At 37.0% G+C, this 22,495-nt stretch overlaps 3 protein-coding genes across 5 annotated transcripts; all 3 read left to right on the plus strand.

Moving 5' to 3' along the window:
- The first annotated feature begins 143 nt into the window (after nucleotides 1-143).
- LOC139189137 (uncharacterized) lies at nucleotides 144-3,183 on the plus strand. The gene is made up of 7 exons (XM_070807455.1): nucleotides 144-611; nucleotides 1,047-1,356; nucleotides 1,448-1,651; nucleotides 2,054-2,208; nucleotides 2,379-2,470; nucleotides 2,578-2,673; nucleotides 2,845-3,183. The coding sequence occupies exons 2-6, from the start codon at nucleotides 1,093-1,095 to the stop codon at nucleotides 2,622-2,624; spliced, it is 762 nt and encodes a 253-aa protein (XP_070663556.1). The 5' UTR covers nucleotides 144-611; nucleotides 1,047-1,092; the 3' UTR covers nucleotides 2,625-2,673; nucleotides 2,845-3,183.
- A 2,371-nt stretch (nucleotides 3,184-5,554) lies between these two features.
- LOC114819433 (putative disease resistance RPP13-like protein 1) lies at nucleotides 5,555-17,195 on the plus strand. 3 transcript variants are annotated; one of them, XM_070807423.1, is made up of 11 exons: nucleotides 5,555-5,571; nucleotides 8,545-8,608; nucleotides 8,727-8,848; nucleotides 9,481-9,684; nucleotides 9,809-9,942; nucleotides 10,193-15,340; nucleotides 15,424-15,606; nucleotides 15,991-16,145; nucleotides 16,313-16,419; nucleotides 16,526-16,621; nucleotides 16,799-17,195. In XM_070807423.1, the coding sequence occupies exon 6, from the start codon at nucleotides 10,257-10,259 to the stop codon at nucleotides 14,511-14,513; it is 4,257 nt and encodes a 1,418-aa protein (XP_070663524.1). In that variant the 5' UTR covers nucleotides 5,555-5,571; nucleotides 8,545-8,608; nucleotides 8,727-8,848; nucleotides 9,481-9,684; nucleotides 9,809-9,942; nucleotides 10,193-10,256; the 3' UTR covers nucleotides 14,514-15,340; nucleotides 15,424-15,606; nucleotides 15,991-16,145; nucleotides 16,313-16,419; nucleotides 16,526-16,621; nucleotides 16,799-17,195. The 3 variants fall into 3 exon arrangements, with proteins under 3 accessions (XP_070663524.1, XP_070663527.1, XP_070663526.1); XM_070807426.1 differs by lacking the exon at nucleotides 5,555-5,571 and having other exon boundaries at nucleotides 8,466-8,608; nucleotides 16,799-16,858; nucleotides 16,946-17,195; XM_070807425.1 differs by lacking the exon at nucleotides 5,555-5,571 and having other exon boundaries at nucleotides 8,466-8,608; nucleotides 9,818-9,942.
- A 406-nt stretch (nucleotides 17,196-17,601) lies between these two features.
- LOC139189140 (uncharacterized) lies at nucleotides 17,602-19,888 on the plus strand. Its single transcript, XM_070807460.1, has 6 exons — nucleotides 17,602-18,087; nucleotides 18,179-18,379; nucleotides 18,780-18,932; nucleotides 19,083-19,174; nucleotides 19,282-19,377; nucleotides 19,549-19,888. Exons 1-3 carry the CDS (start codon nucleotides 17,830-17,832, stop codon nucleotides 18,843-18,845), a joined length of 525 nt encoding a protein of 174 aa, XP_070663561.1. The 5' UTR covers nucleotides 17,602-17,829; the 3' UTR covers nucleotides 18,846-18,932; nucleotides 19,083-19,174; nucleotides 19,282-19,377; nucleotides 19,549-19,888.
- Nucleotides 19,889-22,495: the final 2,607 nt, after the last annotated feature.

Genomic DNA, 22,495 nt, shown 5'->3' on the forward strand with positions numbered 1-22,495 from the left:
TTGCCTATTAAATCATAGTTGTCAATCTAGTTGGGATACTAAGAAACCTTATATGTCTCCAGTAGGGAAACTTTGGGATATAACTGGTTCAAGGACTAGCAGTTCAAGGAAGCGAGGAAGCTTAAATCCGGAGCTTCCCTGCATCAGTGAAGAAAATGAGAATGCAGATGAGGTAGCTGATATTTTCCAAGATGGCATTGTTTCAGATGCATTAAATAGCTCAATACAAAGAGTACCCCTTGCTGACATTACTGAGATTTCAAACCCTCCTGCATCAGTTTCTAAAGCTGAACCATATGCAGATAGACTTAGTCTAGATTCCGTGAACACTGAAATCAGCTTTACAGGCACTCATAAGAGCTTCAAACAGAGGCTTGGAATCCAAAACAGCAGCAAGAGAAGATATAACAATAAGGAGACAAACGATATTAAGAGGACCACTGGATCACTTCATAACATGTTCAGTAAACCAAAATTATCTGGAAAAACCAGTTTGAGAAAAGGTGGTCCAAGTTTGTCAGAGCAGGAGCCGAAACGTAACAATATCGTGTCCAGCATGACTTCTTTCATTCCACTTGTTCAACAGAAACAAGCAGCTGCAGTTATAACAGGTAATTTCTTACTAGTAATCTTAATCTTGAACTTTGGATGTTGCTTACATGTACATTTCCATATGATTGTTTTTCGAGTATGGATAATAATCGTATGTCTAAACTGGGTTACAGTATGGATGATGGTTTTGTTTTTACTGAATTAGGGAATGTTTTGTTTGGAGCTTTAAATTGGTAATGCATATCTTGGGATCATCGAGTAAAAATTAGAGTGCATGTTTGAAAGTCCCATGAAAATTGAGTTGCCTTATTATCCTTCAAAAGAAAAAATTATAGGTGACTTCAACTTGTCGTAAGGATCTTGATAGTGATTCATTTGTTTTTTAATTGTATCATTGTGAATGTCTTATAAGCATTCTGGGATATTTTTCTTTTCTTTGTTTTTTCTTTTTCTCGAATGAATTAGTATTTTGACCTATTTGTGCTCTCTTGCAGCTGAAGCTACAAGCGTCTTGCAGAAAAGAAAGAGAATGAACGCAAGATGAAGAAGGAAGCCTTGAAACTTCACCAGTCAAGAATGGAGCAGGAGAATATGAAGCAGTTGGAGCTGCAGAAAAAAAAGAAAGAAGAAGAGAGGAAGAAAAAAGAAGCTGATATGGCATCAAAGAAGAGACAAAGGGAAGAGGAAGAAAGGAAGGAGAAGGAAAGAAAAAGAATGCGTGTTGAAGCCCGTAGACAGCAGAGAGAACATGAATACAAGTTACCTGCTGAAAAAGTAGAGAATGAAATGAAAAGCCAGGCCATTGTATGATTCTTTATGCTCTGCCTCATTTCATTATATCTTTTTCTTTTTGCAATGTTAGGTATCACATTCTACATTGTGCTTTCTTGTGCAGGATGGAAGCGGCCCTGGCGGTAAGAAATCTAAGGATGAAACGCCACATAAGAAAATGGAGGCAGAAAGGGGATTTGACAATTCCAGAAATATTTCGGAGACTGAGCCTAGTACTTCCAGGATTTCAATAAGCAACGCTGGAAGAGAAAGTATTGTCCATGAAGAGTTCCATGAGGCCTGGAGTAATTATGGGTATAAAGCAGAGGTAAATGCTGGTGACTTTTTTTTTAACAATCGATACACACCATATGTTAGGATCTACTTGCATGTTGAGTGCTTTTACTTGCATAGTCTGGAGCAGAGTGATAAACTGTGAGCGTAGCATGAATTATAATCCTCTGTTGATGTAGTTTGCATGGGACCTTTAAACTTGTTGGGTTTTAACTCTTTTGAGGCCTTCTTTTGCTATCGTTACCACAATATAGGAAAGAAGGCTACAATCGACTAAGTGCAAGAGTTCTCTTATGTTAAAACTCCTAATAGCTTATTGTAAACTCAAATCTGAACCACTGGTAGAAAGCTTTCTTATGCATGAATAGCTGCATACTTTTGTGCTCTTTTACCTTCTCTGTAAAGCCTTGTGCTGATACTTCCTGTGATATTTAAGGTACCGAGCGATTTAGACAAAGAAATGGAGAATTCAATTGGCATTACAAGTCAAGAGCAGTCTTATGACATCTCTCCATACAAAGAATCAGATGATGAAAATGACGATGATGACAATATCATACCGAATAGTAAATTTATTCCTTCATGGTCAAGGTATGTTTTTCAATTGTTATATATGAAATATGGTTTAGATCTTCAAATTATAGAGCATCACAGTCATCTCGGTGATATGTATTTTAGAAGGCATAGATTGTGTACCCTTTGAAACTGTCAACTCAGCTGGGCTCTAAAATAATCTGTTGTTTGGTTCTCGTTTTGTACAGTAAAAACTGCCTGGCTTTTGCTGTTTCTTGCCAGAATAGAGCAGACCCAGGGACGATCTTCCCCCCAGAAAGCTTTTGCTGCATCTCTGAAGGTACTTTTATGGTGTAAAGCCATGGTCTTAGTAGCTATTGCTTTGGCATTTTTGGCTAGTTAATTTTTAGATACCGCTGGACTAAGTTCCAATATGCTCATTTGCAGTCCTCTTGCCTCGAAACCATCAATTAAACAACAGCAGAATGCGTTAAACTCTACTCAGTATATTCTTCAGTAATAAGAGCTTTTGGTCAAGAAGAGGTAATGCTTACCTTTATTCTCCATTTTCCTTTCCGTGCTCTAAACTACATTTGTGCTGGCAGTTTGGTTGTTAAAGGAGCAATTTTCCTTCTGCAAAATGTAAAATGCCTTGAGTTACTGCCTATCAAAACCAAAATACTTGTAATAATTGGTTTTCGTTTCTCGTTGCAGATTTTCAAAGTCTATTTGTGAACAGTTTCTTGAGCAGGCGACACCCTTTCAAGCTGACATGTAATTGTTATCTCAAATAATTTCCCGACTGATTGTAGTTGAGAAGAGTGACAAGTTCCATTGGCAGAAGGCCAATTTCCTGAGCTATTGAGTAATTTGGTCATCGCCTCCTGCTGCTTTCTTGCTTCTTTGGCGCAGTCACTTTGGTATGCACTGGTTTTAATTTAACTTTTAACCTCATTCTCCTCAAGGATGATAAGTGAATGCTAGAAATGTATGTGTTTTGGTATGGGGGTGTTGTAAGATTATGTATATATAAAGCAATCTTTATTGCCTTTATTCTTCCTCTTTTGGTCAATTTGCTTATTCACGATCATACACCAAAAGGTTGAACATTGAATCATATACTTGTTTTCCAAAAATAAAACTTTGCAACTCTTGAAAGCATATATAAATTTGCTACACGAACTAGTATAGAGAAGTCCATATGAGGTTAGAATACAAAATTGCACCTATAAAGCCGCATACTTGATTTGAGTTAAGTTGATTAGAGCGGTGTGCTCACTTTTTTGCACCCAAGTTGAATTTAGTATAAATTATTCTATGGTTTGTTAAAAAAAACAAAAAAACAAAAAAATTCATGAATAATTCGATGTAACGCGATGTTTAAACGCAAAACTTGAGCGAGACATTAGCGGAATGATAGTTTCAATCCCCACCACAAATTTGCTACACCAACTAGTATAGGGCCTTGTATCCGTATCGGATGGAAGATGTCCAAGAGGACGCTTTCTGAAAAAAAACAGCACATATCACAGCCCTGATGCATAGTCTGAAAACTTTCTGATACAAATCACCAACTGGGTATGCTCAAAGTTTACAAATTTCCAATTGGGTAAGCTCAAAAGTTGACAAATTCCCAATTGGGTAAGCTCAAAGTTCACAAATTGTCAATTGAGTAAGCTCATATTACAATATTCACTTAACATAGCAATTTTTAAAATGTGTGATCAAAAGTGTAATGATTTGTCAAAATGTGCCTATTGTGATTAATTATCCTTGTATTATTCAACCAATGTCATATCAGAACGACAATGTACTCGCTCTATGAAAATTCTTCGCATCGGTTACATTTTAGACTGTACACATGAAAGTCATTCAAAACATAATAACAGTTGCCATGCGTTTTCCTGGTCTCCCAAATGATCAAGTTTGTTTTCTTGTCCTTTGTGTTTTGTTAAGTAGTTCCTGCAATTTTGCCCCCTTTTTCTGATTAATATATGAAGGGCATGAACCTTCGCATATAAAATTGATTAAACAGCAGTTTTAAAAAGTGAAATCAAAAGTGCCACAATTTGTCAGAAGTTGTCCACTGTGAGTTTGTGACTAATCGCCCTTGTCTTATTCGAGCAATGTGATATCACATCAATGGTGTACTCGTTTTATGGAAATTCTTCATGACCGTTATATTTTAGACAAGACAAATGAATGAATCATTCAAAACATAAAGTTTTTCTAATTTTTTTTTTCTTTGATGTTAAGTTTCTCTGTTATTTATTTGAAATATTAACTCAATAGTGAACTAGATAAGTGATTCTTGTAGAAAGAATACAACTTTCTAACTTTTCTTGTTCGTGGATTGTCGTGGGGATACCGGAATTGCAACTTTTCTTGCATGTGTTGTTGGTGGAATACTGACACAATCGCAAACCTAATTCTTTTAAACTTTCGTTTGGTAGCTTCTTATCTTTTAGGTTTTGTTTTAGAGGCGTTTGGTCTTATGTCCTTTTTGTTGTGTATTTTCTTTATCAAGATGAGTAAAGTTTATGTCACAATCGCAAACCTAATTCTTTTAAACTTTGTTTGTAGCTTCTTATCTTTTAGGTTTTGTTTTAAAGGCGTTTGGCCTTATGTCCTTTTTGTTGTGTATTTTCTTTATCAAAATGAGTAAAGTTTATGTCACAATCGCAAACCTAATTCTTTTAAATTTTGTTTGTTTTGTAGCTTCTTATCTTTTAGGTTTTGTTTTAGAGGCGTTTGGTCTTATGCACTTTTTGTTGTGTGTTTTCTTTATCAAGATGAGTAAAGTTTATGTCATTCTCTCATTAGTTGCAACTTTTTTTTAAATATCAATAAAATTTCCTTGTACCACCGAGGTTCTACTAGAACAAAATGACAAATGATAGATAATCTACCCTAAATTCATCTAAATTATGAAAAACGGAGAAGAATTTAGACCCAAAACACAATAGTTGGAAGAGAAAAACCTTGTCTCAAGATAACCCACAATTTGTGATATTTCACTCCGTCATGAAAATCCTGCTCAATTTTCATTCCTTAAACATCTATTCAGGATATGGTAAGTAAAGCGTGGAGATTAGTCACAGCCCTTGTGACTAAACGATGGTAAAGCTGAAGCAGTCCGCATGGTGGTAACTTTGGTAATATCTAGTGCCGGCAGGATGAAGCTGAAGCTGAAGCTCGTATAAGAAAACAAATATAAAAGATAAAGAAAAGGTAAAAGACAAATATCATGACCCCACGACAATGAAAAGAAAGAAAAAAAAAAAGGAATTATCATAGCAAATTGAATTATTGAAGAGTTCTAAAGTCTTTGTCATCTGGGTTCTGGATTCGTTGACTTTCATAACTCATAAGCGATCAGATGAGTTCAATGGAAACAAGTCCCTTCATCTTCATGATCATCTGAAAGCTTCAATTGATGCAGTAAGTTCTTCGTCCAACTATATCTATATGGGAAATCCATTATTTATTCGTTATTTATTTCATTTGCTTCATCTTAATTGCAGCTATATATATGGTTTCATGTTCAACACTTTGTTAATTGCACTAAAGTTTTCAACTTCAACTGAAAACTTTCTGATGCAAGTCACCAACTGGGTAAACTCAAAGTTGACAAATTCCCAATTGGGTAAGCTCAGAGTTCAAAAATTGTCTTGTAAAAAGTTTTCTTATAATTAAAACAACAAAAGCACTCCTAGAAACCAATCCAAACCAGATAGAGAAAAAATAAAAGCAAAAGCAAAAAATTATGACCCCATGACAATGAAGATAGAGAAAAAAGTGGAAAGTACAGCTTTCTTTCTGGTCACAAAGAGGAGGACTTATCATGGCAAATTGAATTATTGAAGAGCTCTAAATTAAGTCTTTGTCGTCTGGAATCTGGATGCATAGTCTGAAAACTTTCTGATGCAAATCACCAGCTCAAAGTTGACAAATTCCCAATTGGGTAAGCTCAGAGTTCAAAAATTGTCAATTGAGTAAGCTCATATTTCACCCCCTCTCTGATTAATGATGCTCTCTGATTAAAGATGGACAATATTCACATTTCAAAGATAAAATTGATTAAAAGAGCAATTTTTAAAATGTGTGAACAAAAGTGTAATAATTTGTCAAAACGTGCTAACTAACAACCCTTATATTATTCAAGTCATGTCATATCAAAGTTATAGTATACTCGTTCGTTCAAAAAAACAAAAAGTTATAGTATACTCGTTATATGAAAATTCTTTGTGCTTTATACATTTTAAATTGTACACATGAAAGTCATTCAAAACATAATAACAGTTGCCATGCGTTTTCCTGATCTGCCAAATGATCAAGTTTGTTTCTTTGACCTTCGTGTGTTTTGTTAGGTGGTTCCTGCAATCCCACCTCCCCCCCTCCTCTTTCTTTTTCTGATTAATGAAGGGCATGAACCTTCACATATAAAATTGATTGAACAGCAGTTTTAAAAAGTGAATCAAAAGTGCCACAATTTGTCAAAAGTTGTCCACTATGAGTCTATGACTAATTGCCCCTGTAATATTCGAGGAATGTGATATCACATCAATGTTGTACTTGTTTTATGGAAAATTTTCATGGCCGTTATATATTAGACTAAGTAAATGAATGAATCATTCAAAACATAAAGCTTTTCTAATTTTTTTTTCTTTGATGTTAAGTTTCTCTTCAGGCGTTATTATGTTATTTATTTGAAATATTAACTCAATGGTGAACTAGATAAGTGATTCTCGTAGAAAGAATATAACGTTCTAACTTTTCTTGTTCGTGGATTGTCGTGGGGATACTGGAATTGCAACTTTTCTAGCATATGCTGTTGGTGGAATACTGACACAATCGCAAACCTAATTCTTTTAAAAAATTGGTTTGTTTTGTAGTTTCTTATCTTTTAAGTTCTGTTTTGGAGGCATTTGGTCATATGTCACTTTTTCGTGTCTCGTCATCAAGATGAGTAAAATTTATGTCATTCTCTCATTAAGTGTAATTTTTTTTTCATTTCAATAAAGTTTCCTTGTACCACCAAGATTCTACCAAAACAAAATGACAAACGATAGATAATATACACTAAATTCATCTAAATTATGAGAAAAGAGAAGAATTTAGACCCAAAACATAATAGTTTGAAAAGAAAAACCTCAGCCCAAGATAACCCACAATTTGTGATATTACACTCCATCGTGAAAATCTTGCTCAATTTTCATTTCTTAAACATCTATTCAGGATATGGCAAGTAACCTGTGGAGATTAGTTACAGCCCTTGTGACTAAACGATGGTAAAGCTGAAGCAATCCGCATGGTAGTAACTTTGGTAAAATCTGGGGTCGGTAGGATAAAGAGCCCTGGGGGTGTTTACCAAGGACAAGGATTCTCTTCTCCTTTTTTCCCATATATTTCCATCATCCTTTTGTTTGTGTGGTCACGATTAAGTTAAGTCTTTTTGTCTTATTATCTCTATAAAAAATCAATATAAAATATTGACATGACTTAACCATGACCACACAAATAGGAAATGATGGAAGTGTTTGGAAAAAAGAAGGAGAGAATCCTTGTCCGTTTACCAATTGCCATGCGTTTCTTGGTCTCTGCCAAATTATCAATTTTGCTTTCTTTTCTTGTCCTTGGCTCACGATAAATAGTACATTTTAATTTGCTCATTACTATAAATTATGATCTACGTTCATTATACATCTTAAATTATGTCATGTGTCTTTTGATCCAACTCTAATTAACTTATATATATATATATTTTTTTTTTTTTTGAACAATTGATATTATCTACATTAAAAGAATGATGAACTTAGCCTCACAATAGACTTGTAATAATATGGTTCAAATTCACATTTGGATATAATCAAACCTAAAACCTTTCACTTACCAGTGAAGAGGAATACCACTAGACCACAATACTAAATGACTAAGTAACTTCTATATTAAATATTATTTTTTTAATTTTGAAAAGTATTAAAAAAAACAAAAATATCCCCTTCTTCTTCATTCTGGCCCCTCTCTTCCTTCTCCGTATTAATAATTGGACTATTATTTGATAAAAGTGTTTATCCTTATTAATGCTACATTATTTAGCTTGTAAATCTTATTTACAAATTTAGTCCCGATTACCTTTTTTTTATAACATAAACATTATGACCCCACGACAGTAAAGAGAGAACAATAAAGAGGAAAGCAACACTTTCTTTCTGGTCACAAGAGGACTTATCATGACCAATTGAATTACTGAAAGAGCTATAAAGTCTTTGTCATCTGGAATCTGGATTTGTTGATTTTAATAAGCGATCACTTTCTTTCTGGTCACAAGAGTACTTATCATGGCAAATTGAATTATTGAAAGAGCTCTAAAATCTTTGTCATCTGGAATCTGAATTTGATGATTTTCATAAGCGATCACATCGATGGAAACGCGTCCCTTCATCTTCTTGGTCATCCGAAAACTTCAATTGATACTGTAAGTTCTTCCAACTATATCAATATGGGAAATCCATTATTTATTCATTAATTATTTCATTTTCTTCTTCTTAATTGCAGCTATATATATATGATTTAATGTTCAACACCATGTGCAGTCATAAGCTCGAGCCTCAAGCTTCCATGGAACTACTTAAATCTTAATTGCACTAAAGTTCTCAACTTCAAGTCTTCAACTGATCCTCGGAAGCAAGTGTCCTCGTGATCCGACGACTTTCATGTAAGTTCTTGCTACACATTCGGTCTTATATCCATCCGAGTTTCAAGTTGTGTAACTTGTCGTGTCCTAAATTAATAGTGTTTCTTAAATATGTAAACAATATATAATTTTTGACATATCCGATTGAGCTCCGGTGCATCCATATAATTAGTTTCATTTGCTTAAATTGTGCAGCTGTGACTACTTGTGAGCCTTGATTGGTATTGGTCAGCGGATCAAACTTAAATTCTTTCTCTTCTTCCATAAAAAATAATAATAAAAAAATAAAAAAAATAAAAAAAATTCAATGCTCATAGGTCGTAGTATTGAAGAAAATTTCTTAAAATAAAAACAATAAAAACACTTCTAGTAGAATTAATTAAAATTCAGGGGGTTTCAAATCAATTGACTTAAAAAAAAAAAAAAAGCCCATGATTAAAGCTAAAACCCAATCCATACCAGATCGCGACCATTTTTACATTAACTACAATAGCATACAAAAAATGAAAAAAACTGAACTGATTACTCACAAAGCAAAATAATGTAATCTATGTTACAAAGCATTATAGCTTTTTAACTTTTCTACCATGTGCTGTTTCTTGTGCTTTGTGCTTTGTGCTGTGCGCTCAGGACATAAGTTTTTTATTACACAGGAAAAAGTAGAAGACAAAATTATGCCCCGCGGCAACGAAGAGAGAGAGAAAACAAAGAGGAGGATTTATCATAGCACATTGAACTATTGAAAGCTCTGAAATCTTTGTCGTTTGGAATCTTTGACCCCAGTACGAGATCAGATCAGATCAGATGGAATCAAGTCTCTCCATCTTCATGATCATCTAAAAACTTCAATTAATGCAGTAAGTTCTTCTTCCATTTATAATTATATGGGAAATCCATTATTTATTTAATTATTTCATTTTCTTCATCTTAATTGCAGGCTTTGTAGCTATATATATATTTATGTGGTTTAATGTTCAACAGTTTGTGCAGTTTTAAGCTCAACAGCTCAAGCGTCCAGGAAACCACTCAGCCTTAACTGCGCTAAAGTTTTCAACTTCAACTAAAACTTGATCCCGGGAAGCAAGTGTTCTCTTGATCTGACGATCTGTTTCCACGTAAGTTCTCACTACGCATCTGGTCTTATTAATTAATAATGTAATGTGTTTCAAGTTGTGGAACGTGTCACGTTCTAAATTAATAATGTTATTTTAAATGTAACAAATATATTATTTTGTAGTTTCGAATTTATCTTTCGTGTTCTGTCTTTCAACTTAAGCAATTTTAAGTAAAACGTAATTGAACATACCATGTAACTGAACTAATTGAACATACCAATAATTAGTTTCATCTGTTTTAATTGTGCAGCTGTGACTACTTGTGAATCTTAATTGGTATTGCTCCACGGATCAGACTTCCAGTTCAAGAAACTATGGCCGCAGATGCTTTTCTTGGGGCATTTCTCCGAGTGTTGATTTGCAAGTTGGCAGATCGCGAGGTCATCAGGTACTTTGGACGCGTAAAGGGCATTGATAAAAATCTGAAGAAATGGAGTGACACCTTGTCTGCAATTGAAGCGGTTCTGAATGACGCGGAGGAAAGGCAGCTGATGGCTGAGAGCACCGCACTGAAGCTCTGGCTCGATAATCTCAGGGACTTGGCTTTTGATGCGGAAGACGTGTTGGATAAATGTCATACTAAAATGTTGAAACGTCTGATACAACATGCTCATTCCAGCACAACAAGCAAAGCATGGAAATCAATTCCTAATCGCGTTTCCAACTTCAAAACAACAAGCAAAGCATGGAAATCAATTCCTAATCGTGTTTCCAACTTCAAAATGAACTCGGAAATACAGAAGATTACCAAGCGATTACAAGTGATATCCGAAAGAAAAGACCAGCTTGGTTTGAAAATTGATACTGGGACGTTGACTAAAAGGGCACGCCAACTCATATCGCCTAGTTCTAGTCTACCAGATGGACCTGTGATTGGAAGGGAGGAGGACAAAAGGAAGATTGTTGAGCTTCTGTTGAAACAGGAGCATCGGGCTGCCAATTTCTATGTTGTTGCAATTGTCGGTATGCCTGGAGTCGGAAAGACAACACTTGCTGGACAAGTACTCAAAGATATGGTTGCAACCCAAATGTTTCAACCAGCCGTTTGGGTGTGCGTGTCTGACGACTTCAACCTTGAAAGAGTGACAAAGCAAATTCTTGAATCAATCACATCCCAGCAATGTACCACAAAAGATTACAATAAGGTTCAAAATGATCTGCATAAGAAGTTAGCAGGGAAGAAGTTTTTAATTGTTTTAGACGATGTTTGGAAAACGTGTAGCCACGGTGACTGGAAGAAGCTGCAGTCCCCGTTTATAGATGGAGCACATGGAAGCAAGATAATTGTGACAACACGTGATAAAGATGTTTCAAAAATGATGGGAGCTGCTATGCTGGTTCACAATCTGAAGCCTATGGAGGATGATGTTTGTTTGCAAGTATTTGAGCAGCATGCATTCTTGAATGCTAACGACAGACCACCAAACTACGAGTTACTTAGGAAGAAAATTGTTGCAAGGTGTAGGGGATCGCCTTTGGCCGCGAGGACCCTCGGTGGCGTTCTACTTTGTAAAGAAATAAATGATTGGGAAGAAACATTGAGCAACAAGTTGTGGAGTCTGTCAAAGGAGCATGACATACTTCGCGTGCTGAGACTAAGTTACTTTTATCTTCCTTCACATTTGAAAAGATGCTTTGCCTATTGCTCAATACTTCCAAATGACTATGAATTCGGGGAGATGCAAATGATCCTTCTGTGGATGGCCGAGGGTTTGATTCATCATCAACCAGAAGATAATAAGCAAATTGAAGATTTAGGTGCTGATTATTTTCGGGAGCTCGTATCTAGGTCATTGTTTCAAAAGTCAACCAAAAATACTTCAAAATATGTGATGCATGACCTCATTGGTGATTTAGCACGATGGGCAGCTGGAGATGTTTGTTTTAGATTGGAGGATAAGCAAAATAATGATGGTGTACAACCTATATGTTTTTCGAAGGCACGCCATTCGTCTTACCTTATGGGTGAGTATGAGGTGGTTAAAAGATTTGAGGCAATTTCTGAAGTGAAATGTTTGCGAACCTTCTTGCCACTGAGAAAGGGTTCTCCCTACAATTATTTAGGTCGTCAGGTTACCTTTGATTTATTGCCAAAATTGCAATACTTGCGGGTGCTCTCTTTTAATGGCTATAGAATAACTGAGCTGCCAAACTCAATTGGTGATTTGAGATATCTACGGTATCTTGACCTTTCCTACACAGCTATAACTAGTTTGCCTAAATCGACAAGTACTCTTTACAACCTGCAGACATTGATATTGGAAGGCTGTTCAGATTTGAAGTCATTGCCTGCAGACATGAGTAATCTAGCTAATTTACGCCATCTCAACAACTCAGATGTGTCTTCGTTGGAAGGAATGCCTCCAAAACTAGGTAGATTGGTGAATCTCCAATCTTTGCCTAATTTTGTGGTCAGTGCTGGAAGTGATCAATCAGGAATAAGAGAGATAGGGCCCCTATCGCATCTCCAAGGGACATTGTGCATCTCAAGATTGGAGAATGTGACTGATGTCGAGGATGCTCAGTGGGCCAACTTAAAATACAAGGTGAGGCTTGATTCGTTGGTCCTAAAATGGTCACATTCAAGCGACACAAGAGAAATGGAATCTACTGTGCTTGACATGTTAGAGCCTCATAGAGAGATCAAGGAGCTCACCATCAAGAGTTATGCCGGGAAGAAATTTTCATCATGGGTTGGAGGTCATTTGTTCTCTAATATGGGGCTTGTGCGCTTAGAGGAATGTAACAATTGTTTGTCGTTGCCACCTCTCGAACAATTGCCTCAACTCAAAGAACTTTATATTAGGGGAATGAATGCAGTGGAAAGGGTTGGTGCTGAGTTTTATGGAGAGCGTAACTTGCCTTTTCGGGTATTAGAGACTCTTGATTTTGTGGAATTGCAGCATTGGAAGGAATGGCTTCCTTTCTTACTGGATCACGAAAGTGGTGCTTTCCCTTGCCTGAAAAGGATGTCAATAACAAAATGTTCTAAACTGGAGGGTAAGCTGCCAGAGAACCTCAATTCTTTAGCGAAGCTTGAAATTGTTAAATGTGAAGAATTAGTGGTTTCAATTGCCAACTACAAACAACTTCGTCAGTTAAACATTGACGGTTGTAAAGTGTTGGTGCATACAGCTGGTAAGGTTGAGTTTGAGTTATTAGAGTCCTTGTGGCTTTCAAACATTTCGGAGGTGATGTATCTGGAAACAGGGGAATTGTTCAAGAAGGGATTAACCAAGGTTAGTGATTTGATGATTAATGGATGTGAGGAGGTGACGTCTTCATTGAAGAATGAGGGTAGATTATTGCAGCAGTTGACTTCTCTTAATAGTTTGGAAATTGAAGACAACTATCGTCTAGTTGAAGAATTGGGAAAAGAAGCAGAGGAGTTGCAAATATTGGAGGGCAGGCTTGAATATCTAAAGTTAAAAAAGTGCGAAAATCTTTTGAAGCTACCAAAAGGATTAAATCAGCTGTCGTCTCTTCAAGAGCTTCGCATACACGAATGTTCACGTCTAGTTTCTTTCCCAGATGTAGGTCTGCCACCTTCTCTTGAAAACGTCGAGATTAGAGAGTGCCATTCGTTGATATATTTTGCAAAATTCCAGATTCCCCAAAATCTCAAAAGAATAGAGATAAGAAAGTGCAAAAGTTTGAAATCACTAGTGGATGAGGAGGCTGTTGGTTCTTCTTGGTCGTCTTCTTCTCATATTTGTCTTGAGTACTTGAAGATCGAAGGATGTGAATCTCTGACGTCGTTATCATTGAGTGGCCAGCTTCTCAGGACACTTAAACACCTTGAGATACTTGGTTGTGAACAACTGGAGCTAATCGCAGAGGACGGGTTCTTCCACGACAACACTAATTATTGTCTTGAATACATTAATCTCTGGAAGTGCCAAAATCTGAAATCCTTACCGGATGGCTTATGCCACCTCAGCAATCTGAGAAAGCTATATATTCAAGATTGTGGAAGTCTTGTTTCTTTCCCAAGACTGAGTGGGGGGAGACTACCCTCCAACCTGAGAGAGATCCAGATCACCAGTTGCGAGAAATTGGAGGCGTTGCCTGAAGACATGCACAATCTTAACTCTCTTGAGGAATTGAGGATCGAGTACCGTGAAGGTTTGACCTTTCCTCCCAACCTCACGTTTCTTGAAATTTGGAAGGTAAAGAGCTGTAAGTCATTGTGGGAGTTGGAGTGGGGGTTGCACAGACTCACCTCTCTTAGATACTTGTGGATCGGAGGTGAAGACCTAGATACGGTGTCGTTTCCACCCGACATGGTCCGGATGGAGACGCTCATTCCCAAATCTCTTACTCACCTCACAATAAAAGGCTTCCCGAATCTGAAGAAACTGAGCAGTAAGGGCTTTCAATTCCTCACCTCCCTTCAATCTCTGCATCTCTGGAATTGTCCAAAGCTAGCATCCATTCCAGAGGAGGGTCTGCCTCCTTCACTAGAGCGACTTACCATCTCTGAGTGTCCAATGCTAAAAGAGAGATGCCAACCAGGAAAAGGACGCTACTGGCACAAAATATCCCACATCCCTAAAATACAGATAGATTGACAGCCGATTTGAAGCTGATAGTTGATTCGATCCCATTCTCTATTTCTGGGCCAAGGTTTCTTCTCTCGCGTTCCTCGCAACACTAGTTTATTTGGAGCCCATGGGATCTCAGATCGAGTTGAGTGAGCAGGATAGTTTTGTTGAATTTGAATATGATTTCCTGGCCTGGGGGCAGAGGACTGGAAAAACTGGGAATCTGGTGAGGTGGGAAAAAAAATGCATGAAATCGTTTGATCTTGAAGGGACCATTTGGATCTCCACATGGCCAATCCTTGGATTTGATTGGTTCTGGTGATACAAAAGCCTGAGCTTGACGGGTTCGTTTTGCAAACAGATGATGAACCAACTAGCATTGCTGGAAAGGGAAATAGCTTTGACGAGTGAGGATAGTCATAGTTGCTCGAGAAAGAAACTTTATGATATTGGTCAGGCGTTTTTTGGAAGGTCAAGAGGGTGTGGATATGAGGACCATATAAGTTGCATAATTTTCCACATCTCTACCAGTCTCTTCCAACTGGGCTTCTAGAGGGTGTGGATATGAGGACCATGAATGGTGCTGTCAAGCAATTAGAGGATGGTCTGAAACTTGAGCGGTCAAGAATGGAGCAGGAGAATATGAAGCAGTTGGAGCTGCGGAAAAAAGGAAAGAAGAAGAGAGGAAGAAAAAAGAGGCTGATATGGCATCAAAGAAGAGACAAAGGGAATAGGAAGAAAGGAAGGAGAAGGAAAGAAAAAGAATGCATGTTGAAGCTCGTAGACAGCGGAGAGAACATGAAGACAAGTTACCTGCTGAAAAACTAGAGAAAGAAATGAAAAACCACTCCACTGTATGATTCTTTATGCTCTGCCTCATTTCATATATATTTTAAAATGTTAGATTTCACATTCTATATTGGGCTTTCTTGTATAGGATGGAAGAAGCCCTGGCGGTAAGAAATTTAAAATGGACAAAGAAAGGGGATTTGACAATTCCAGAAATAGTTTGGAGACTGAGCCTAGTACTTCAAGGATTTCAATAAGCAATGCCGGAAGAGAAAATATTATCCACGAAAAGTTCCATGAGGCCTCGAGTAGTTATGGATATAAAGCAGAGGTAAATGCTAATGACTTTTTAACAATCGATACCCGCCATATCTTAGGATCTAGTTGCATATGTTGAGTGCTTTTACTTGCATAGGCAGGAGCAGAGTGATAAACTGTGAGCATAGCATGAATTATAATCCTCTGTTGTTGAAGTTTGCATACGACCTCTAAATTTGTTGGGTTGAACCTATTTTGAGGCCTTCTTTATACCAGGAAATAGGGCTACACTCGCCTAAGTGCAAGAGTTCTCTTCTTTTAAAACTCCTAATAGCTTATCGTAAACTCAAGTCTGAACCACCTTTAGAAAGTTTCTTATTCATGAATAGCTGCATGCTGTTGTGCACTTTTACCTTGTCTGTAAAGCCTCTCGCTGATACTTCCTGTGATATTTAAGGTACCTAGCAATTTAGACAGAGAAATGGAGAATTCACTTGGCATTACAAGTCAAGTGCAGTATTATGACATCTCTGCATACAAAGAATCTGATGATGAAAATGACGATGACGATAATGTCATACCAAATAGTAAATTTATTCCTTCATGGTTAAGGTATGTTTTTCAATTGTTATATATGAAATATGATTTTCAAGTTAAAGAGCGTCACAATCATCTTGGTGATATGTATCTTTAGCGAAAGGCATAGATTGTGTACCCTTTGAAAGTGTCAACTCAGCTGCGCTATAAAATATCTGTTGTTTGGTTCTTGTTTTGTGCAGTAAAAACTGCCTGGCTTTTGCCGTTTCTAGCCAGAATAGAGCAGATCCAAAGACGATATTCGCCCCCCCCCCCCCCCCCCCAGAAAGCTTTTGCTGCATCTCTGAAGGTACTTTTATGGTTTAAAGTCCCGATCTTCGTAGCTATTGCATTGGCATTTTGGCTGGTCAATTTTTAGATACTGCTGGACTAAGTTCCAATATGCTCATTTGCAGTCCTCTTGCCCGAAAAGCATCAATTAAACAACAGCGGAATGTGCTAAACTCTATTCAGTATATTCCTCAGTAATAAGAGCTTTTGATCATGAAGAGGTAATGTTTACCTTTATTGATTATTCTCATTTTTCCTCTCCATGCTCTAAACTACATTTACGCTGCCAGTTTGGTTGTTAAAGGAGCAATTTTCCTTCTGCGAAATGTAAAATGCCTTTAGTTACTGCCTATCAAACCAAAATACTTGTAGTAATTGGTTTTTATTTCTCGTTGCAGATTTTCAAAGTCTATTTGTGAACAGTTTCTTGAGCAGGCAACACCCTTCCAAGCCGAAATGTAGCTGAAACGTCTAGAACTTTTTTTTTTAATTTTTTAATTTTTATATATAGGAGTCTGTTGTAACTTATCTCAGATAATTTGCAGTGTGATTGTAGTTAAGAAGAGTAACAAGTTCCATTGGCAGAAGGGCAATTGCATGAGCTATTGAGTAATTTGGTCAGCATCTCCTGCTGCCTTGATTTTTCTTTGGCGCCGCCACTTTGGTCGGCATTGGTTTCAGTTTTACTTTTAGCCTCATTCTCCTGAAGGATGATAAGAGAAGGCTAGAAAAGTATGTATTTTGGTATGGAGGTGTTGTAAGATTATGGATATATAGCAATCTTTATTGCCATTATTTTTCCTCTTTCGGTCAATTTGCTTATTCACGATCATACACCAAAAGATTGAACAACGAATCATATACTTCTTTTCCAAAAATTAAAGCTTGCAACTCTTGGAACATATATAAATTTCTTACACCAATGGAGGCCTCGGAACCCCGCAGCAGGAAACTGGAGGTGGAGGAGTAGCAGGCAACAGTCATTGATCATCAGAAAGAAACTGATGGTGAAAAACTAATTTTAGGACCACATCCACTTAAGACAAGACGGCAGTGATAGGAATGAATCTGTCGGAATTGATGGTTGGGTTTTACTGAATACTTGATGGACGATATTAATGAGGACGAGATGCTGATCATGGTACGGACGCGGACATAAGTGGTCATCTGAACACAGAATTTCCTTGTCGTTCCCACTTTTCATGAGAATAAACATAAGGAACCTATTAAGTTCCCTAATAGGTTCCTTATGTTCTGGCTCGACAATCTCAGGAACTTGGCCTTTGATGTGGAAGGGCTTTCAATTCCTCACCTCCCTTCAATCTCTGCAACTCTCTAGATGTCCAAAGCTAGCATCCATTCCAGAGGAGGGTCTGCCTTCTTCACTTAGTCAGCTTCGCATCTGTGGGTGTCTTATGCTAAAAGAGAGATGCCAACCAGGAAAAGGACAAGAATGGAGCAGGAGAAAATGAAGCAGTTGGAGCTGCAGAAAAAAAAAAAAAAAAAAAAAGAAGAGAGGAAGAAAAAAGAAGCTGATACGGGATCAAAGAAGAGACAAAGGGAAGGGGAAGAAAGGAAGGAGACGGAAAGAAAAAGAATGCGTGTTGAAGCCCGTAGACAGCAGAGAGAACATGAATACAAGTTACCTGCTGAAAAAGTAGAGAATGAAATGAAAAGCCAGGCCATTGTATGATTCTTTATGCTCTGCCTCATTTCATTATATCTTTTTCTTTTTGCAATGTTAGGTATCACATTCTACATTGTGCTTTCTTGTGTAGGATGGAAGAGGCCCTGGCGGTAAGAAATCTAAGGATGAAATGGCAAATAAGAAAATGGAGGCAGAAAGGGGATTTGACAATTCCAGAAATATTTCGGAGACTGAGCCTTGTACTTCCAGGATTTCAATAAGCAACGCCGGAAGAGAAAGTATTGTCCACGAAGAGTTCCATGAGGCAAGTAATTATGGGTATAAAGCAGAGGTAAATGGTGGTGACTTTTTAACAATCGATACCCACCATATGTTAGGATCTACTTGCATGTTGAGTGCTTTTACTTGCATAGTCTGGAGCAGAGTGATAAACTGTGAGCATATCATGAATTATAATCCTCTGTTGATGTAGTTTGCATGGGACCTTTAAACTTGTTGGGTTTTAACTCTTTTGAGGCCTTCCTTTTGGCTATCGTTACCACAATATAGGAAAAAAGGCTACAATCGACTAAGTGCAAGAGTTCTCTTATGTTAAAACTCCTATCAGCTTATTGTAAACTCAAATCTGAACCACTGGTAGAACGCTTTCTTATGCATGAATAGCTGCATACTTTTGTGCTCTTTTACCTTCTCTGTAAAGCCTTGTGCTGATACTTCCTGTGAGATTTAAGGTACCGAGCGATTTAGACAAAGAAATGGAGATCAATTGGCATTACAGGTCAAGAGCAGTCTTATGACATCTCTCCATACAAAGAATCAGATGATGAAAATGACGATGATGACAATGTCATACCAAATAGGAAATTTATTCCTTCATGGTCAAGGTATATATATTTCAATTGTTATATATATAGAGCATCACAGTCATCTCGGTGATATGTATTTTAGCAAAAGGCATAGATCGTGTACCCTTTGAAACTGTCAACTCTGCCGGGCTCCAAAATAATCTATTGTTTGGTTCTTGTTTTGTACAGTAAAAACTGCCTGGCTTTTGCCGTTTCTTGCCAGAATAGAGCAGACCCAGCGACGATCTTCCCCCCAGAAAGCTTTTGCTGCATCTCTGAAGGTACTTTTATGGTTTAAAGCCATGGTCTTAGTAGCTATTGCTTTGGCATTTTCGACTAGTCAATTTTAAGATACTGCTGGACTAAGTTCCAATATGCTCATTTGCAGTCCTCTTGCCCCGAAACCATCAATTAAACAACAGCAGAATGCGATAAACTCTATTCAGTATATTCTTCAGTAATAAGTGCTTCTGGTCAAGAAGAGGTAATGTTTACCTTTATTCTCCATTTTCCTTTCCGTGCTCTAAACTACATTTGTGCTGGCAGTTTGGTTGTTAAAGGAGCAATTTTCCTTCTGCAAAATGTAAAATGCCTTGAGTTACTGCCTATCAAAACCAAAATACTTGTAATAATTGGTTTTCGTTTCTCGTTGCAGATTTTCGAAGTCTATTTGTGAACAGTTTCTTGAGCAGGCGACACCCTTTCAAGCTGAAATGTAATTGTTATCTCAAATAATTTCCCGACTGATTGTAGTTGAGAAGAGTAACAAGTTCCATTGGCAGAAGGCCAATTTCCTGAGCTATTGAGTAATTTGGTCATCACCTCCTGCTGCTTTCTTGCTTCTTTGGCGCAGCCACTTTGGTATGCACTGGTTTTAGTTTTAACTTTTAACCTCATTCTCCTCAAGGATGATAAGTGAATGCTAGAAATGTATGTATTTTGGTATGGGGGTGTTGTAAGATTGTGTATATATAGAGCAATCTTTATTGCCTTTATTCTTCCTCTTTTGGTCAATTTGCTTATTCACGATCATACACCAAAAGATTGAACATCGAATCATATACTTGTTTTCCAAAAATAAAAGTTTGCAACTCTTGAAAGCATATATAAATATGCTACACGAACTAGTATAGAGAAGTCCACATTAGGTTAGAACACAAAATTTGCACCTATAAAGCCGCATACTTGATTTAAGTTAAGTTGACTAGAGCGGTGTGTTTACTTTTTTGCACCCAAGTTGAATTTAGTATAAATTATCCTATGGTTTGTAAAAAAAAAAACACACACACACACACAATTCGTGAATAATTCGATGTAACAGGGTGTTTAAACACAAAAGTTGAGCGAGACATCAGCAGAATGATAGTTTCAATCCCCACCACAAATTTGCTACACCAACTAGTATAGGACCTCGTATCAGATGGAAGATGTCCAAGAGGATGCTTTCTTAAAAAAAACAGCGTATATCATAGCCCTGATGCATAGTCTGAAAACTTTCTGATACAAATCACCAATTGGGTAAGCTCAAAGTTTACAAATTTCCAATTGGGTAAGCTCAAAGTTCAAAAATTGTCAATTGAGTAAGCTCATATTACAATATTCACTTAACATAGCAATTTTTAAAATGTGTGATCAAAAGTGTAATGATTTGTCAAAACGTGCTATTGTGATTAATTATTCTTATATTATTCAAGCAATGTCATATCAGAACGACAATGTACTCGCTCTATGAAATTCTTCGCGTCCGTTACATTTTAGACGGTACACATGAAAGTCATTCAAAACATAATAACAGTTGCCATGCGTTTTCCTGGTCTGCCAAAATGATCAAGTTTGTTTTCTTGTCCTTTGTGTTTTGTTAAGTAGTTCCTGCATTTTTGCCTCCTATTTCTGATTAATATATGAAGGGCATGAACCTTCGCGTATAAAATTGATTACACAGCAGTTTTAAAAAGGGAAATCAAAAGTGCCACAATTTGTCAAAAGTTGTCCACTATGAGTTTGTGACTAATTGCCCTTGTATTATTCGAGCAATGTGATACCTCATCAATGGTGTACTTGTTTTATGGAAATTCTTTATTAGGGATGTCAATGGTTCGGTTTGGGACGGAAATACTATATTTATCCCCATAATCACAAAAATTAATCATATCCATAATCGCCAATTAATCATCAGGTATTATCCATAACCATACCCATCGAGTAACAGATTCCCCATCGGTTAACGGTTATACTCATTCATCAATACAAAAATTTTATTCGTTTAATTGATGCATAATAATTTAGTAAATATTAATTTCGTCATTAAATATTTGATGTATAAAATGATTTAATGAATGGATCTTGTGGAGCATAAAAATTAAAGCTAGACATTTATAATGTTGGCTAATCTTTGATATCTCCTATAAGTACTATTGGTCTGGATTCTCATAGATTTTGATTAATATCAAAACTTTTTAACTTACCCACAAAATGCAACTCACACAGTGCAGCTTTTGTATTATCAAGGTAATAGATTTAGTGAATAATATATATATATATATATATATATATATATATATATATATATATATATATTATCATACAATTATATTATATATAATTCGATTAAGATTCGGGGACATATATGAATTGGGGACCTCTATAACCGTATCCAAAACCAAAACCGAATATTACTCACGGTTTTTCCCCATATCCAAAATATACCCGATCACATCCAAATCCAATCTATTCGGGTGGTTATCCACTGTTATCGATTTTAACGGCTATAATTATTATCCCTATTTTTTATGACCTTTATACTTTCAACAAGACAAATGAATGAATCATTCAAAACAAAGTTTTTCTAATATATATATATATATTAAGTTTATCTTCACGTGTTATTGTGTTATTTATTTAAAATATTGACTCAATGGCGAATTAGATAAGTGATTCTCGTGGTAAGAATACAAGAGGGGTGGGCAAACGGATATAGAAAACTCAGGTCGGGACTGGTAATTAAGATTCGGAATGGGTCCAAAACTTATCAATACAAAGCGGGACGAGGCGGGGCGGGTAAAGAAAAATAACCGTTGATTTCACTCTCTCCCTCTTATTCTTGTCCGGGACTCCCAAGACTCCATTCCATTCTCACCCAATTCACTCAACTCTCCCCTCTCTATCTCTCCTCCCTCGATCTCTCCTCCTTGAATCTCCTTTCCTCTCTCGCCGCCACCATCATCGTCAGACCTCGATCTCTCCTGATTCGCTCCTGTCTTCCTCGCTCCGTCCGTTGCCATCATCATCAGGCCTCGATCGCTGGCGACGCTTTGTGGTGCGCCGACGACAGGGTCGTCGATGAGTTCCCGATGGAGCAGCCAATCTCGCCGTACCTGTTCGCATTCGCCGTCTACAAAGGGTTTGGGTGGTTCTTTCCGCTGGTGGCTCTGAGAATGCTGAGGTACATGAGCGCCACATCAAACATCATACACGACTGCGACGAGGTCTTCAACTATTGGGAGCCTCTCCATTTCAATTCTCTTTCTTTTTCCTCTCTGAAAAATTGAAACTTTGTTCTTTTTTTAGGTGTTTTGTTTCTGGGTTTTGATTGTTTGTTATTT

This window comes from Malus domestica, chromosome 11 (genome assembly GCF_042453785.1).
Source record: "Malus domestica chromosome 11, GDT2T_hap1".
In the NCBI taxonomy this organism is placed as follows: domain Eukaryota; kingdom Viridiplantae; phylum Streptophyta; class Magnoliopsida; order Rosales; family Rosaceae; genus Malus; species Malus domestica.